This window comes from Xyrauchen texanus, chromosome 24, assembly GCF_025860055.1.
Source record: "Xyrauchen texanus isolate HMW12.3.18 chromosome 24, RBS_HiC_50CHRs, whole genome shotgun sequence".
Taxonomy (NCBI): domain Eukaryota; kingdom Metazoa; phylum Chordata; class Actinopteri; order Cypriniformes; family Catostomidae; genus Xyrauchen; species Xyrauchen texanus.
The window spans coordinates 10,196,143-10,213,376 of NC_068299.1; the positions used below are offsets into that span (position 1 = coordinate 10,196,143).

Genomic DNA, 17,234 nt, shown 5'->3' on the forward strand with positions numbered 1-17,234 from the left:
TTTACAAGCTTAAATCAACATAATGATTCATTAGAGAGCAGTTTAATGGAGGATGCTGTGTAGACTAACCCAGGAGGGAAAGTAAGCTTCCGGCTGGAAATAGGCACCAAAGTGTTTGTTCCGTTTGAAGTTTCCCAGGTCAGCCTGCAGTGCAAATGCTGCCAGCAGGAAATAGGCCTCTTCTCTCTGGATACACTGAGACTGCAGTACCTGCTTTCTCAAGTGCCAATAGTAATAATACCGGGCCACGCGATCACTAAAACAGAGACAGAAACAGACAGACTCAGTGAGAGAGAGAGAGAGCACATATTAATTTTTATGTGTCTCTGATCTCCTCACCTTGGTCATATACAGTATGTATCTCACCTGATAAGTCTGCCATTCTCCACATAATACTGTGCTCTGAAGTGAACTATCATTGGAGGTCCAAACTGGTCAATTCCCTACAGTTAATACATAGACATTTGGTTAGAATTAATTAACATGTGCAGCATAAAAATTATCCAGTTTGTAGGAAATATCTGACAAATGTTTGGATGAAAATCAAGCTATGTATGCATAATACCTTGCTGGCCTCACGTTTCCACTCTTTTGGACAATATTTTGACAGTTTCTGTACTAGTTCCATGTATATGTGTTCATTGTCTAGGAGATAAAGCACAATTAAAACACACTGACACACTCATATATATTTTAAATACTGTGAATATACAGGGTGGCCCAAAAAAAAACAGTGCCACAATTTTTCATTGCTCATATCTTAAAAATGCATAAAGGTGTTTGAACGATTTTTCGAGTACTTCTACAACTTTTTGTTAACAACAAAATGTCGTCATGACATCATTGTGAGCAACATCGAAATATGTAAATAGATTAGCCACGTTTTCAACGGTAGCAAACTTAGGTGCTTCTCTTTGGTCATGTGGCCAAACTCGCACTGCTATGTAAAACGTTGGTTACCTGGGACAGTGGTCAATTATACAATGATTATACAAATATATATTTGACTGCTAAATGTCATTATTGACTAGTCAGAATCAAGTATTTCAGAGAGCTATTTAAAGTAGGTTATGGCATTTATATGAGGCTCATAGCTCATTTTTGTGTGTGGCTGATAGTGGAAGCGTGTGTGTGTGTGTGTGTGTGTGTGTCTTACTCTGAATAACACTGAGACCGAAAAGGTGACAGTCCTTCAACCTGAGCAAATCACAGACCTGCACCAACAACTCCTGACATACAGTCTTAACCTGAAAGAAAAGAACAAAGAAAATAAGATTGCATACATTAGAGAAAACATTTGATGGAGGGTGTGTGTGTGTGTGTGTACATGTTTATACTACATTGTGGGAACCAAATGTGAGGGTTAGGTTTAGGGGTAGGGTTAGGGTATAGAAATCATCATTAGATCTGTATAAAATCCATAAAATGCATGGAATGCACAATGATATAAAAACAAGTTTGTGTGTGTGTGTGAGAGAGAGAGAGAGAGAGAAAGAGAGAGATTTGGTGTAATTGTTCTACTCACACTGACAATGACATTAAGCGTTTCATCATTTGGGAGGAATATACACACACACCGGCGGTCCTGCATCATCTTGTTATTATGGAAAGTCAGTTTGCTCATGTTTGAGAGGCTGCAGCCTGTAGATTTCTGCCCCTCACTGGAGCTCCACCCCTGAGCACCTCCCACTTACGATGGGATCAGATAACTCTTGCACATTAACACACCCTCACAAACTTTCGCTGTGACCAGAGAAAGTGAATCTCACTCAAAACCAACAGCTTCTACTGAATCAACACACACTCACACCAGCCTCGCTGCCAGACTCTGAAAAGGAGAGAACACAGATAAATAAAATTACACAATAATCAAAAAGACTGAACTATTATAACTATGGTAAGCATCTGGTAAATGACAAATGTGCATTCAATATTTAAAGACGCAAGAGCAAGTAATGTCTGGAATGTCCTTGGCAACATTTCAGATGCACACACTGTCAGGCTCTATGAATATTTCAACATGTTTGAGTGAAATTGATAAGATTTGTTTTCTCAAGTAATCTGAGGAAAATACACAACTGTATTTTCCAAGGGTTTTGGATGAAATGCATGAGTTCATACTGCACATCAACTGTGTATGCTGTAACAAAAATGCCTGCATCCTGGCAGCTGATTGCATATGCTGATATATTTGATGCCTATCAGTCACAGAACACACTTTAAAACATTGGGCATCATGTATTAGAATGGAGTATACAATCTCTCAGCATAAAAGATACAAGAACCAATTTAAGTAAAACATCTGAGAGAGAATGATATACTATGTGGCGCCCCCTGTAGTATTTAAAGACCACAGTGGCTCCTGAGCCAAAAACACTGCCCACACCTGGACTGCATAATAATGAATACAGGCCAATACATTGAAGTAAACATGGAGAGATCAGTCAGATAACAATCACAGATTTTAGGGGGGGGCCTACAATTGCCTATAATTCTAGATACTTTTGGGACATAATACTGCATGAACATGACACACAAACATACTTATATTTCTCTCTTGATCTCTTTCTCTCTTGATCTCTATCAGTGAAACACACACAGGCAAACAGAAATCAATGAACTGAGATAGAGAAAGAGAGAAAGAAATCAAGAAAGAGAGAAAAAGGAGAACGAAGTGAAATAATATCCCAATGTATGCCTCTGATTTCTTATGATGAATAGGTACTCCTGTTACGACTATGCAATATCCAACACACATATAAAAATCAGACTCAAATGTTTCCAATCTCATGTTGTATGTTGCATTCTGCTGATTACCACAGACAAGAAGTCTAAATGGCCATTTTGGGATTACTTTTCTAGTTGGAGAAATGGTATCCATGTCACTTCCACATCCCTTCCTGTTTTTGTATGGAAACCATTCAAAGGTAACCAGCTGTGCTTGGTGGATTACTTGTGAATTGTAATCAAGTATTGATTATAAATTACATGACAAACAAATGCAATCAGCAACGTAATCTTGTAGATTATATTTGTGCAGTAATCTTATCTCATTATTTTTGGATTACTTCCAACCTAATTCTGCATGGTTTAATATAATCCTTTGAGTGGTGCTTATATCCACAAATTCAGATAAATTATTGCAAATGTAAAAATATGAAGGAAGTTTTCATATTTTTCCCATTGATTCTGATAGAGGTCCATCGATAATAGACTCAAATATGTTTGAGTTTAACAGGCATTTCTTATTGGAGTTCCTAATATTATGGACAGGTTTCTGGGTTTTGTTAACACAAATGTGATGATGCAATTTTGCCATTTTACAAATGCCATCCACATGTAGTAAGAAATCAGACCAGTTATTTTCATGAATCAGCATCACAGACACGTTTCAAAGTTATCACTACACCAAAAGTGCATTTATGTACATTTGTGAAGTCGACTACAAAAGCAATTTAAGAAACTTAAAGTAACTTTGCATCTCTAATCCAACTGAATATGAAATGATGTATATTTGTGCATTTCGATGCATTTGATGGATAAAACCCTACCAAAGACATTGCAACACATTATTATATTACACACAGAGTGAAAAATAAAATAACTGAATTATTTTTTTTAAGTGGTTAGATTGTAATGTATAAAAAAAAAAAACACATGCAAACATTCATCCAATTGCTTCTTTAGATTTGACGCAGAATCCGTCGCAGCTGACAGGACATTACATTTTGGAAGGCAGAGTTTACATTGATGTTTTTGCCCTGTGTCTCCTGAAAAATGAAATTATCTCCATAGATTCAGTGGTTAAATGCTGAGGTAGACCACTTGGCTGGCTAGTATTAAGTATCAGTTCTGAGTGCAATACACACAGCCCCTCAATAAATTATATTACATTTTGCGTTAATATATAATCATGTAATCCATAAAAAGTAACTGTAGTCTAATTACAAATAATTAAAAAACATCCTTTCTATTCTTCATAAAAACCCTTCTTTTGGCTCTTAATTGTTTAAGTCATCTCTATATACAATATTTGAATATCTGAAAGCAAATCTGGTTTGTTTTCTAATATCTAACATCATTCAAACTGAATTTTATTAAGGTGATGAGGTTTAGTTTAAAATACCTGCATGACAGATGATGCAAAATTGTTGGTGCATGACAAAATATTTTAGCTGTTTTTCTCGTCAGCGTTTGTTAGAATGTCAGGCTCTCTCGCCATTTGAGATGTTTAACTTCCTCCATAGTGCTTTATGGTAAAAAAAAAAACTTGAAAACTCAGTAGAATTCAAATGGGTCACACAAGATTTTAAATTTGTGCTGTGATAGAAAGAAACTGGATTGAGTAGGACTCGCGCACTTTCATGCTTCAGAGATAGCGTGCGCTACAATCACGTGAAACACAGCTGCATGCGAGAGATGAGAAGCATATTTACAACTCAAGAAGAATGTCATTGAATTTGCTTTGGCGGCCCGATATTTCACTTGGGTGGCCGCTGAAAAATTGTCAGTACCTGAGAAAGTCTCTCAGTCACACATCAAGCCACTCCGCCTTCATTCTCCATTTATCCGACAGATGCATGCGTATACATTACGTGAATAGAACGAGGTGCACATTTCTTGCAACATGGTAGCGATTTTGCATAATCACGATGCAGACGATAATCCAAACTTTATACCGGTTGCCAAATTTCTTCCCTTTTATCATGTCTACTGGTATATTACCCACACCTATAATGTGGTATAAAGAAAACAAGTTAAAAAATATTCTGGTGCTGGAATATTACTTCAAATATTACTTTATTTTGTTGCTGTCTTTGTAGAGAACCTAACTTGAAGAAGCACAATGCGAACCTGCTGTTGTAGGTAGGCTGCTGCTTCCCTAACGCACTGCTTGTGCATGTGGTGTGAAACAGACCCTAGTATGTTTTAATAGCACAAAAAACCCTTTTACCTAAAAAGCACAAGGAACATTTTATTCCTCATGATATGAGCCTTTAAAAAATATCCAAAGTTCGATTTTTTAAAACATCGCTGAAAAATGGAGCAGAGAGAAGATTTTGCGTGAAAGTCTCAGACCGACAGAGGAGAAGAAAATTTGAAGCAGTCAAGAGAAATCCACCCAACATCTGTTTCTCATTGGAACAATGGATCCCTTTGATTCTCACACACACACACACACACACACACACACACACACACACACACACACACACACACACACACACACACACACACACACACACACACACACGCTTCGTTACACATAATACAGATGCATAATGTTAATATATAAGAAAACAATGACATGGATTTTGGCTTTTAATATTTTGGTTAAGAATGAATTAGGGGTTGACTTTTGAAGTTTTATAGAACTGAAGTAAAAAGTAAAAGTGCTGAAAGGGGTTCAAGAACTTCACTTAAATCCTTTAAATCTATGATGTGACTAGTTTAACATATTTTGAGATTAAGTTTTTAAATTGGCAGTGCTCAGTACAACAGGGTGGAAACAACACGGAAGAGATTATTGCATGACTCCATGTTTGTCAGGATGTTTGACGTTATGTGTGAAATTTCTTAGTTTGAAGGATGGAGACACTTCTTGGATTACATTTAAAAAAAAAAAAACATCTGAAGACAGTCACAATGTGATGCAGTTTAAGGTCTAGGTTACGCCTCTCATACAATCCTGCCTGCTCTAATGCCTCGTTTTGCCTTCAGGGATCAAATCTTACCTTATCATTAAAAGAGGTCTGTTGAAGTGCTTGAACTGTCTTACATAATATTCCACTGTGCTTTCACCTTCCAAAACTGGGACCTCTAGATCCGGTACAGAGAGAGAAACCTTCCAGCAAAGTGAAAAAATTGGAGAGATTAATAAAAGAGTTTTTGAAGAAAAAACAAACAAACTTACAGAGCGGAAGAATAAGAGCTAAGGAAATGCCACTGATAGGTGGAAACCGCATGTCCAAACACGCTCAGACACAGTTGCTCAACAGTTTTAGTGTGATCTTAATTCCAGACACAATCCCGCTTCACATGCTCTGAATTGTTGGAAGTATGGAAGGAAAGTTTTGCCACCTTTTTTTACCAGATTTTTACACCTGTAACTAAATCCTTGTTGTAGAGTTAGGCTATTCAATTCATTGAGGAAAGTAGAAATATTTGTTTCCTTACACAAAACATAGAGAAGAGCATCCTTTGGCAAAGGAATTAATAATAGTCCAAAATAAAATTCTCTAATAACATAACCAAAGATAAAAAGAGGTGTAATAACAACACTAAAAGGTGGAACAGCTCAGCTGGAGGTCTGTTCACGTTCTGATCCATTCACAGCCTTCTTCGACAAACTTAACTAATTATAAAGTGATAATTTGGTTAACTCAATAATTCAGTTCATTCCATACCTGGTTGTCTTTTATAAATTAGTCAACATTCTATAAGCAGTGTGTCACGCATCAATCAACTTTTCAGTATATTACATTAAAAGGAATATTCCGGGTTCAATAAAAGTTAAGCTCAATTGACAACATTTTGTTGATTATCATAAAAATTGACTTTGACTCACTCCTAATTTTCTTTAAAAAAAAAAAAAAGCCAAAATCTGGGTTACAGTGAGACACCACTAAAATTGGCTATAACTTTACACAGACAAGGTTAGTACAGTTGAAGTCAGAAGACACAATACACTTAGGTTGAGGTCAATAAAACACATTTTTTCACAATATTTTATATTAGCAAAATATAGTTTTGGCAAGTCGTTTAGGACATCTACTTTGTGCGCAACATTTTCAACAATATTTTACAGACAGATGGTTTCACTTTTAAGTGACTATATCACAATTCCAGTGGGTCAGACGTTGTGCCTTTAAAAAGCTTGGAAAATTCCAGAAAATTATGTCAAGCATTAAGGCAATTAGCTTCTGATTGGCTAATTTGAGTCAATTGGAGGTGTACCTGTGGATGTATTTTAAGGCCTACCTTCAAACTCAGTGCCTCTTTGCTTGACATCATGAGAAACTCAAAAGTACAAAAAAAGTATGAAAAAGAAAATGCTGTGGTTTTTCCAAGAAAGCCTTCCTTCACTCCTCACCTCGTGTAACAAGATCTTTATCGGATGATCTCAGAAATTTGGCCAGAATTGATTGGGGTCTGTCTCCCTCCACGGATCACGAGAAGGAACCGTGTGAGCTCACACAATTTCCAGCTTAAGGCCTGTTATGTAGAGCAGATATAGAAGGAGCCCATCCAAGAATTTTACCATATCCTGGCAGCGGTGAGGACTCCGCGATAGTGCATCGCGATGTGTAGATGTTCCGTGACCGTTTCGTTGTTCAGTAGAGTTTTGAAGTAATTTTGCCATTCGTCTAGCAGTTACTTAGAAGAATTGATATTGCTACCATCTGTTTTCTTCATTTTATGCTTGTTTATTGATTTTGTTTTGCCGCTTATCTCATTGATAACTTCCCATGTGGTTCGTAGCCTGTTTTCTTTCGCAGCCTTGAGACACTTGAGTTTCTTTGATAGAAAGTCGATTCTGTCCTGCTGGTAAGACTCGAGGAGAGTTCTTGAGAATGAACAACCTACCTGTCCAAGACTTTTCCTTTCTACAATAAATCAACTTACTGCAATGTTATTGCATATCAAATACAGAGGAATATTGAGGAACAAGAGCGTCATTGTAGTTTTGCAAACCGAGAGCATTAAATGACACTTATGACTCATTTGAATCTACAGCATGAAACAGATGGAGCTTCTGGTATGATTCTTTTTAGTGAATTAATACACCAGTCAAATCCTACACTGAATTATTAATATACTGATTTTGTGTGACAATGTGTAGTTAAATATAGGCTAAACAAGTTTTGTTGTAATAAGTGGAATTTTATAAAAGAATAAATTAATGAATGAAATATGCAATCAAATGTATGTTTGTTTAGAAATGTGTAATTTAAAATATAGTTAGGATCAATTATTGGATTGCATTTATGCCTTTAAAAAAAATCTGCAAATACATCTCTAATAAAAATCATTTTCATGTATTTCGGATTTGTTATAGGCCTATCTGCTATGTAGAATCTTGATGATGAGCTCATTTGGCAACATACAGCAGTAAATCCAATAAGAATTGCATCTTTCATTTCCAAATAATTCTTCCTAACAAAAAATATTTCTGAAATTGTTAATGGAACAGATAAAGAACAGCAATCAGAACCAGAATTGTTAAATTCCTAACAATTCACGTCCCTAATTCTTATGTCTGGATCCCTCATTTAGAGTTAACAGTTGTTAATCTATGCCCCTTATATTTGTTTCCTTAATCAGTCTGTTGTCAAATTGCATCTGAATCGATATTCATCTCAACGCAGTACTATAAAAACTGCAATGTTTTCTTTATATTGCCATTGGACATACAAACATTCACTGTTATTCTGTGAATCAACAGATACAACTCACATTCAAGGGTTTCCAATTTCCAAGATTAGTTTTTACACAGACTGTGTCCTACAAACTGCCTTCATCCATTTATCCAATATAGTTGTCAGGCACAGAAGAAAACATGTAAACTTTAGGCATAATAACACACAAGGAAGATGATAACAAAACAGCTGTCAGAGTTGCATATAATAGGTAACACAGAACAACAAACACAACAATTACAAGGAATAGGACACCTCACACTGAACACAGTAACAAACAAACTTCATAGCCATGTCAGCTTAACCAATCAAAGCAAGCCCTGAAACTAATCCATCTCTACCACTCCTTCACTGCCACTGAGATGGCCAATCACAGTGCATGTTTACTTTAAAAGATTAAAGACCCAAAACATGTCTGGTTGGAGATACTATTTCAATCACATGACATATTCAAAAAGAGTGAGATCATGTCACACTCACTGCAGGTGAACAATGAGAGGAAAGAGAGAATACACTTTTTGGAAGAACTCATCAACAGTGATGGTCATGCTGCTGAATCTTTTGTCATTTATCAGACACATTTAATTCACAAGGGCACTAAGCAAGCACACTAACTGCAGATTCAGTCCCATATGGGGTTCAATGTCTTGCTCAGAGGCATTATCTAGGACAGGGGTGCCCAATACGTCGATCGAGATCTACCAGTCGATCGCAAAGGCAATGCTGGTAGATCGCACAAAATGTAAATGTATTTCGTTAAATTTTAATACAAATAAATATAATGTTTTTCCATATTTTAGTTTCTGTCTGACTTGCACTTGATGAGTACATTTTGACCAGGCGAGATTTTTGTTTATTCAGTTGCCATGACAACTAGGTTCGTGCCTTCCAAGGGCTTCTGAGAACAGAGCGCGAAATTGCGATGCTAGCAGTTTTTGAGGCTAGCTACCAGCAGCTAATGCCCTGATTATACAAAACTGTCTGATTCAATTCAGCGCAAGTCATCAGAATAAGGTAAATGCCCTGGCTATTTTTTTATATTGTACTGTAGGTGTTTTGGGTTTAGAGTTAAAATTTAATGATATCAACATTGAACATTATTATATATTTTTTTAATTAATTAGAAGATGAATTCCATGTAGGCATAAATGCAGTAGTCCCAACAAGCATTTAGTTTTTTTAGTTGGTAGATCATATTGAGTTTAAAAGTAGATCATCACGTAAAAAAGTGTGTGCACCCCTGATCTAGGAGTAGGATTCTAGGAGTAGATACTAACTAGTTAAAAGTGAGGGGTGTAATTTTCAAAAAGTTTTCCGAACAATCCTCTTTTCTGTCATCTGTCCGACCATTGCTCTATCGGGCTAGGCAGGATGGTCAAAGAAATAGAGCAATGTTTTGATAGCAAAACTTTTTGGGAGAAATCAACCTATGAATGGCGTAAAGCTAGGATAGGAGAAAGTATTTTAACATAAAATTATAGCATAGGACTACGGCTGGGCAATATATCAGATATTTACAATACTGTCGTGTTGATTTTGCTGGCAATATAAAACTAAGCAATATCATAATTATTAAGATAATTGAGGTGTGCTTTTTGTTTGACGCTTAAGTTAAAAAGTGCTTCATTAGACTAATTTTACGATACCTCAGGTCTGCACAATTATTAAATAACATAAAATATCGCAGTATTGCAATTTGTTATTATTTAACCGCTAAAGGCTGCGATTTAATTCAAGGAATGCATAGCCTGTGTGATCAGGTGACACACTGTTCTGAGTGAGTTTATAAGCTATATAAGTACAGTTTGCATGCATTGTGAAAGCAAAGCACTGCAGGTTCACACATGCACGCAATTCCAAACATTATACAAATCTAAAAATGGAATACGGTATCGCAGAATAGGAGGAGGTAACAGCATATCACCATATTTGTAGTGAGCAACAATGCAAACGGCACTTTCCGTGTTCCACCAAAATAAACACTCCAGGTGAAGAAGTAGATACAACAGCACTTTCAGCTTTCCACCATAATAAAAGCTCCATGTGAAGTAAATACGAAAAATATATTACTATTGTACAAATATAATCGTCATAATATTAATTAAGTATTGTATCATAATAAATATTCAACTGGGCTCCAAAAAGTGAGTGAACCTGTAGTTTTTGCCTTGTTCACTCTTTTCAATACATTTAAATTACTTTAATTTAAATGACTGTATTGTTATACTGGTGCATCTAAATGAAAAGGATCAAATGTTGTTTTTGCTTGTGGAAAAAAACTGTGGAAAACATACCATCATTATTTTTTATCCATTAACATTTTGGGTATTCTTGGCTATACTGTAATGGCTGTTGGTTGAAATGATGGTTCCTCTAACTTTTAATGACATTTCAGAAAAGTAAATTATTATCAAAATATTTATCAAATGTTGTCAATATGCTGAAAAATATTGAGATCTTTGCAGCCATATCTCCAGCCCTATTTAGGAAACTTTCTCAAACTTAGTATCTGATCCAATCACAACACAGCATTGTACAAATGATTACAGGTTTAGACGAGAGATGACAAAAATGTAAATGTCATACATTTTCCTCTGTATTTTATCTGCAATATAACATTTATCTGCAAAACAACATTCCAACTGCCTTTAGGCACCTAGCTGCATGAAAACACACTAATACACACACACAAATGAAGGGCAGCTAAGCAAAGAAAACATCCTGAGGTTAAAGAAAGGAAAGGAAACAAAGGAGAACATAAAATGCATCCTGGCATGAAACCACCACAAACAAGCACACACACAAGCAATTTAAAACTGTGTGATGCAAAATTAGACCTCTCCATTCTTCAGCCTCACAAGAGGGCACAACATGAAAACACACACAGGGTGTGACAGACTGACTCAGGCAAGCCTGCATCAAAGTAAACACTACATTCATGAGCGCTCAATGACGAATCTGAAATAACAAAGTTTTGACTTGATTTGTAATCTACAGTTGTAAAGACAGAATTCCACTTGGAGATATAAAACATTAAAATAGGTTTTATACAAGCTGAAAATCTTTGAATATTTACAACACAGTTTTATTCAAGATTTAGAGGTTGTTCAAGAAACAAGCTATAACCAATGGGTTATCAACAACTCCAACAGACTAACAACATAAATGTGTGAGAATGGACGGCACACTGGCATATTCAAATTTTACTTTATTTCTTTTGTTTAGGGGCCAATGGGAAAGATACCCCTGGTGGTGACGAACAGAAACATTTCAAACAACCCACAGTTTAACCTTACATCTCCACAAATGTGTTAAACGCATTACAGATTATAGTTCTTAGACTTAGAGAAAATCATACACAAGAGAGGATAAATGTGAGACCGTTTGGTGTAGAGTTGCAGTGCGCTAATATTAAACCCGCCCTGACCGCAAAGAGGAAATTGTGAACATTCCTGAATCCTGATGAGAGAGAGAGAGAGAGAATGAATCTTTTCCGATTTCAATCCTATTATGATGTAATTAACCTCCTTGTTCAATTGAGATTGACTTCCTGTTTGAAGCCCAGTAGTCAGACATTACTGAAGCTTTTGCCATCTGTTATTCTGCAATGTGGGCATACCCTTTTCAGAAAGGTTTAATCCAGGAGTTTGTTTCAGTTTGGAGTCAATGTGGCAATTCCTACATCATGTATACCAATCACAGAATCTTATCATGTAAAAAAACATTCCTTTAATTTATTTATGTTTTATACCTGGCATATTAAACAAATATTACAGAAGTAATCTAACATATTTCATGGAGGACTTTAGAAACATAATATGTTGACATTTTACTTATCAGTCCTCATAAAATTAGATAATGTAACAATTTGAATACCTGCCACTTCAATGTTAAGGATGTTTTGTGAGATGCTGGGGTCTCTCAGAGCCCAAACAGAGTCAGGGACTTCCCTGAAAACATGCTGTCTAGATGGGCAGCTCACTTTTGAGACATGCCCGTGCATCTCATTTTAGTGGAACAAACCCCACATAACCCCAGGGTTATGTAGGCCACTGAGCTAGCTGGGTGCTATAACCAACCCAAGTACCAACACATTACTCCAGAAATAACCAGTGTGTGCCATATAATGGTCTAAAAATAGTTTTATGAACTAACACATTAAACTGGGTATTAAAAACAAGCCCTTACACACGGTTTCCTCCAAAATACTACACACACACACTCTACAGTTACTATAAGTATTGTACAATCATTACAGTCAATTTGTTAATAGTAATTTTGTAAATCTTTATTTATTTTTTAACTGGTGGAAAACACCTCAGTTGAAATTTAAGTGTGTGTGTGTGTGAGAGTGTGAGAGAGAGAGAGAGTGAGAGAGAGAGAGAGAGAGAGAGTGAGTGAGAGTGTGTGTGTGTGTGTGTGTGTGTGCGTGTGTTTCTGCGGGCCGGCGCTGCCACGTAGAATTAGTTATTTGAGAAATGCAAGGAGTCAAAACTGTCTTAAAAACCCTGGCCACGGTATGGATGTAAAAATACAGTTATAACAATGAGACTCACCTTGTTGGTCACGATAAATCCAAGTGTTCGTAAAGAAACCTTCCTTTATGTAACTCTTTGATTCTTGCTCTGTGCTGGCCAGTCTAGCACATAATCCCAAGCCGCGAACTCAACCCCATCGGGCTCCCCAACACTAACAAATCACTATACATGTGGAGGGAATTTCCCAACCGTGAGTTGGAGGGGTGACAAACGCCAAAAGTATAGACCGGAAACGCATATGCTACACTGTATCGCTTTCCCTCGAGTTTTAAAAGCAACGCAAGGGGTTACTGTATTTGTGCGATCGATCTGTTTACATTTAACCAAGCGTGTGAGAAAGACCACCCCTCTGCAGCTGACGTTGGTCGTGTCCACGGCTGGCCAACATGCCTTTCCTTCAGTCTGCAGGAAAAATGTCGAATCCAACTTGAATCCTACTAAAGCTAGGGCTTTAGCTTATGAATATTAATTAGATAAGACAGACGTTGCTTGGTAACCCTCCTCGAGCGTCCAGTTGCGTAGCTAATTCAATATTCATGAGCTGAACCTTTTTCTTGATAATTGGCCAGCTGACCAGCGCCCAATTACAAACGTTTGCATTTCAGCCAATAGTGTGCACCTATTGGGCACACGCCGCGTTGCGTAATTAATATTCATAAAACAGCCCGGCACTGTGCTATGATTGGTAAAGTTTCAGCATGTTGAAAGCTCGGGAATGGTCCGCTGGAAAGGGGAGCGGAGGCGTGGGAATGTTGACTGGAATAACTGTGTGCCCTGTTGCCAAATCATCAACATGTACAGTTCTTTTTCCCTAAGAGTGATTCAGACATGACTGTATTTTCACACCTTTTTGTAATCATGCATTTTAGTTTCCCCAACTTCATGTTTCTTCTCAACTTCATGGGCGAATGCCAATCGAAAGTGATCGTCCATCCCTATGCCCTACTCACTACGAAGGACAGAGCTCTTGATGTGGGCACTCTGACGGGAGCATGGCTTTACGGTTTGAATGTAACCTTCACTAACATTCTTGTGAAAGGGCCCTTTGTGAAAAAATTAACTTTCTTATTTTTGTTTGGAACGACCCGAGTGACTTCCCTTTTCTGAAGTGCCCTTCAAGGGCGCAAAAACGCAGTTTGGAAAACACCCCATGTCTTTATTGCAAATTAAAGTCATTTATGCATTTGGCAGAGGCTTTTATCCACAAGTCAAACACATACAGTATATTTAAAGGATTATTTTACCCCAAATGAAAATTCTCTCATCATTTACTAACCCTCATGCCATCCCAGAGGCGTATGACTTTCTTTCTTCTGCAGAACACAAATTATTTTTTTCTTAATAATATTTCTGCTCTGTTGGTCCTCACAATGCAAGTGAATGGTGACCAGAACTCAGAAGGTCCAAAAAGGAGGTAAAGGCAGCATAACAATTAATCCATAAAACTCCAGTGGTTAAATGATAGGTGTGGGTGAGAAACAGATCCTTTAAGTCCTTTTTTTTTAATTAACAATCAGACCAGCCCCAACCAGTAGGTAGCTGAATGTGAAAGTAATTTCCACACGAGAATGTTGAAGTGAAAGTGGAGATTTAGAGTAAAAAACATTTTGCTCTGTTTCTCACCCACACAAATTATATCACTTCTGAGGGTATGAATTTAAACACTGGAGTCATATGGATTAATTTTATGCTGCCTTTATGCGCTTTTGGAGCTTAAAAATGTAGGTACCCATTCACTTGCATTGTATGGACCTACGGAGCTGAGATATTTAAAAAAAAAAATCTTTCTTTGTGTTCTGCTGAAGAAAGAGAGTCATACACATCAGGGATGGCATGAGGGTGAGTAAATTATGAGATCATTTAAATTGTTGGGTGAACTATTACTTTAAACTGCAGTGCAGTCCATTGAAGAGGCTGTACGTCTTTCCCTCACAGCCTCATTGTCATTCCAGTTAAAAAAAATGCCACTGCTGTATATAAAGTCTATGGGGACTGAGGCTGGCAATCCAGATCATGCTGCCTAACAGCTCCTTTTGTGGTCCACAGAGGAAAGCGAGTCATTAGAACAACATCAGTTTAATATATAAAAGTGCATCCTTTGGCTTAGTCATTAAACTTGCATGTGTGGCTTTGAGGCATGGTGTAGGGTGGTGATTGGTGTTTTAGGCATAGGGATTAGTGTTAAGCTTAGTCTCAAGTGTTTGGGTTGGGTTTGCTGGCTTTATTATTTGCACAAAATTTAATATACATCTCTATTAACCAAGAGGGGTGAAAGGGAAACTAACTAGACTTTTATTTTTAACAAATGGAGATGGTTTCAGGTCATGAACTTGTGTGGGAGTCACAAGAGTGTGAGAACACTCAAACTTACTGCTGGAGTGTGTTTGTCTTCATTTTAGCTGTGTGAATGTGAGGCTCCAACCATGTTGTTATGAAATTCCTCATGACGAGTACTTGGTGTTAACACCAATATCTAGAGCCTGCACTCAGATACGACTCCATTGGTTAAATCTACAGAAGTTATATGACAGGTATGGGTGAGAAACAGAACAATATTTAAAAGTCCTTTTTCCCTACTATCAGTCTCCACTTTCACATTCTTCTTCTTTTGTTATAGGCGATTCGCATTCTTTGTGCATATATCCACCTACTGGGCAGAGAGGCGAATTTATAGTACAAAAAAGGACATAAATATTGACCTGTTACTTACTCACACCTGTAATATCACTTCAGAAGATATGGATTTAACCACTGGAGTCTTATGGATTTTTTGCTGCCTTTATGTGCTTTTAGAGCTTAAAATGTTTGGTCACCATTCACTTGCATTGTCAGAACATACAGAGCTGAAATATTTTTCTAAAAATCTTAGTTTGTGTTCTGCAGAAGAAAGAAAGTCATACACATCTGGGATGGCATGAGGGTCAGTAAATGATGAGAGAATTTTAAATACAAATATTTAAAGCTCAAGGGACAGCATCTGTGGCCTGCTGTCAATTTCAAAAATAAATAATTTTGACATTTAAAACAAAGTAAAATGTGTTTATTTATAAACTTTAAGGTATTTAGAATGGAAAAATGGGAATCATTTTGTTGTTAGTGTTGCATGGAAAAGCAGAGTTTATTTAAATAAACAATGGATCCTGTTTAGGTTTCTGTGCACAGTCCAGAGTCCAGACAGGGAACAGAGACATTAATTAGTTTCAAAGAAGACAAAGCATTCACCAGTCAGAGGGGACACATGCTTGGTTTTGGTCACGTGATTTGCACATTATTGTCTTTTTATATTTATGCTAACAATCTAAATACATTTTCCTCTAAAGTTTAAAATGTATATCTATCTATACCCTTCTTTGATCCACCTTATTTGAAGGTATAATGTTCTTTTCATGATTCTTAAGCATTTCAGTTGTATTTTTTGTTCTCTATCCTTTTTCACAAGTCACGTTGTTGTTAGTAGATCAAGCAGATTAACTTTTCTGCAATACATAAAACTGCTTTTATTTTATGTTGCCCCTAACCTGCTTAGAGATGCCTATCGATTGTCTGCATAAGCTTAAACAGTGTGTGTGACCTGAATTCCTATGTGTTAGTCATCCCTCAGCTGGATAAAACAGGTCTCTCGTACTTCAGAGAGCTCACATGAGTGTGTCTTTAAAAATGTCTTTGAAAAGAGTATAGCATACAGTATATAAATATGAATGTATATAAAAATAGAATAGAAAATTCAGAATAGAAAGTAAGTCAGTGTGTGTCTTAAACAAATCGTTATACTGCTGGAGAAGTCTCCGTAGATACTGTGAGTTTTTTTCAAAAGCTCTTTTTCTGTCAGCAAACCTATATTGTACTGTCGCAGTTTATTGTGGAAGGTATTTAATGGGTGGCAGTTTAAACAGACACATTTCAATTTGCTGAATATTTCAAATAATCCGTACATAAATGCACCTGCTGACAGATTGACCGGTCAGCACAGGGTTGAGCATACAAATGCCCTAGTGGATCATCATCAAAGATTTTTCTGTTGAAAGGTGTGTATATCTCATTCATAAAAATGGTATGACCTGTCCTACATGATCTTTAGAAGTACATCTTTAGAGTGCTGACTGAGAAATTAATCTGGAAAAGTCGATAACACAAGCAGTTACAGGTGAGATATATTCAATCGTCTGCTTAAATATTACTAATGCTTTATTTAAATATAAATAATTTAAGAGATTATGTGCAGTCATCTAGTCATTATAAGTTTTTTGCAAATAATAAATACATGGGTATGAAATAT

At 36.7% G+C, this 17,234-nt stretch overlaps 1 protein-coding gene across 4 annotated transcripts in view; it reads right to left on the minus strand.

The window, feature by feature from the left end:
* frmd6 (FERM domain containing 6) overlaps positions 1-13,348 on the minus strand; it is a 30,806-nt gene extending 17,458 nt beyond the window's left edge. For 3 of the 4 annotated variants that reach the window (XR_007967402.1, XM_052090395.1, XM_052090397.1), the window contains exons 1-6: positions 12,977-13,348; positions 1,526-1,828; positions 1,157-1,247; positions 566-645; positions 367-443; positions 70-256 (exon numbers count right to left, since the gene is read on the minus strand). Coding sequence is in view for 3 of the 4 variants with exons in the window: in XM_052090395.1 (XP_051946355.1) it covers positions 70-256; positions 367-443; positions 566-645; positions 1,157-1,247; positions 1,526-1,624 (534 nt within the window). In the remaining variant the exon portion in view is untranslated. Of the gene's footprint in view, positions 1-69; positions 257-366; positions 444-565; positions 646-1,156; positions 1,248-1,525; positions 1,829-5,735; positions 6,275-12,976 lie in introns of those variants that run through there. The other variant, XM_052090396.1, reaches the window with a different exon arrangement.
* Between the last annotated feature and the right edge of the window lie 3,886 nt (positions 13,349-17,234).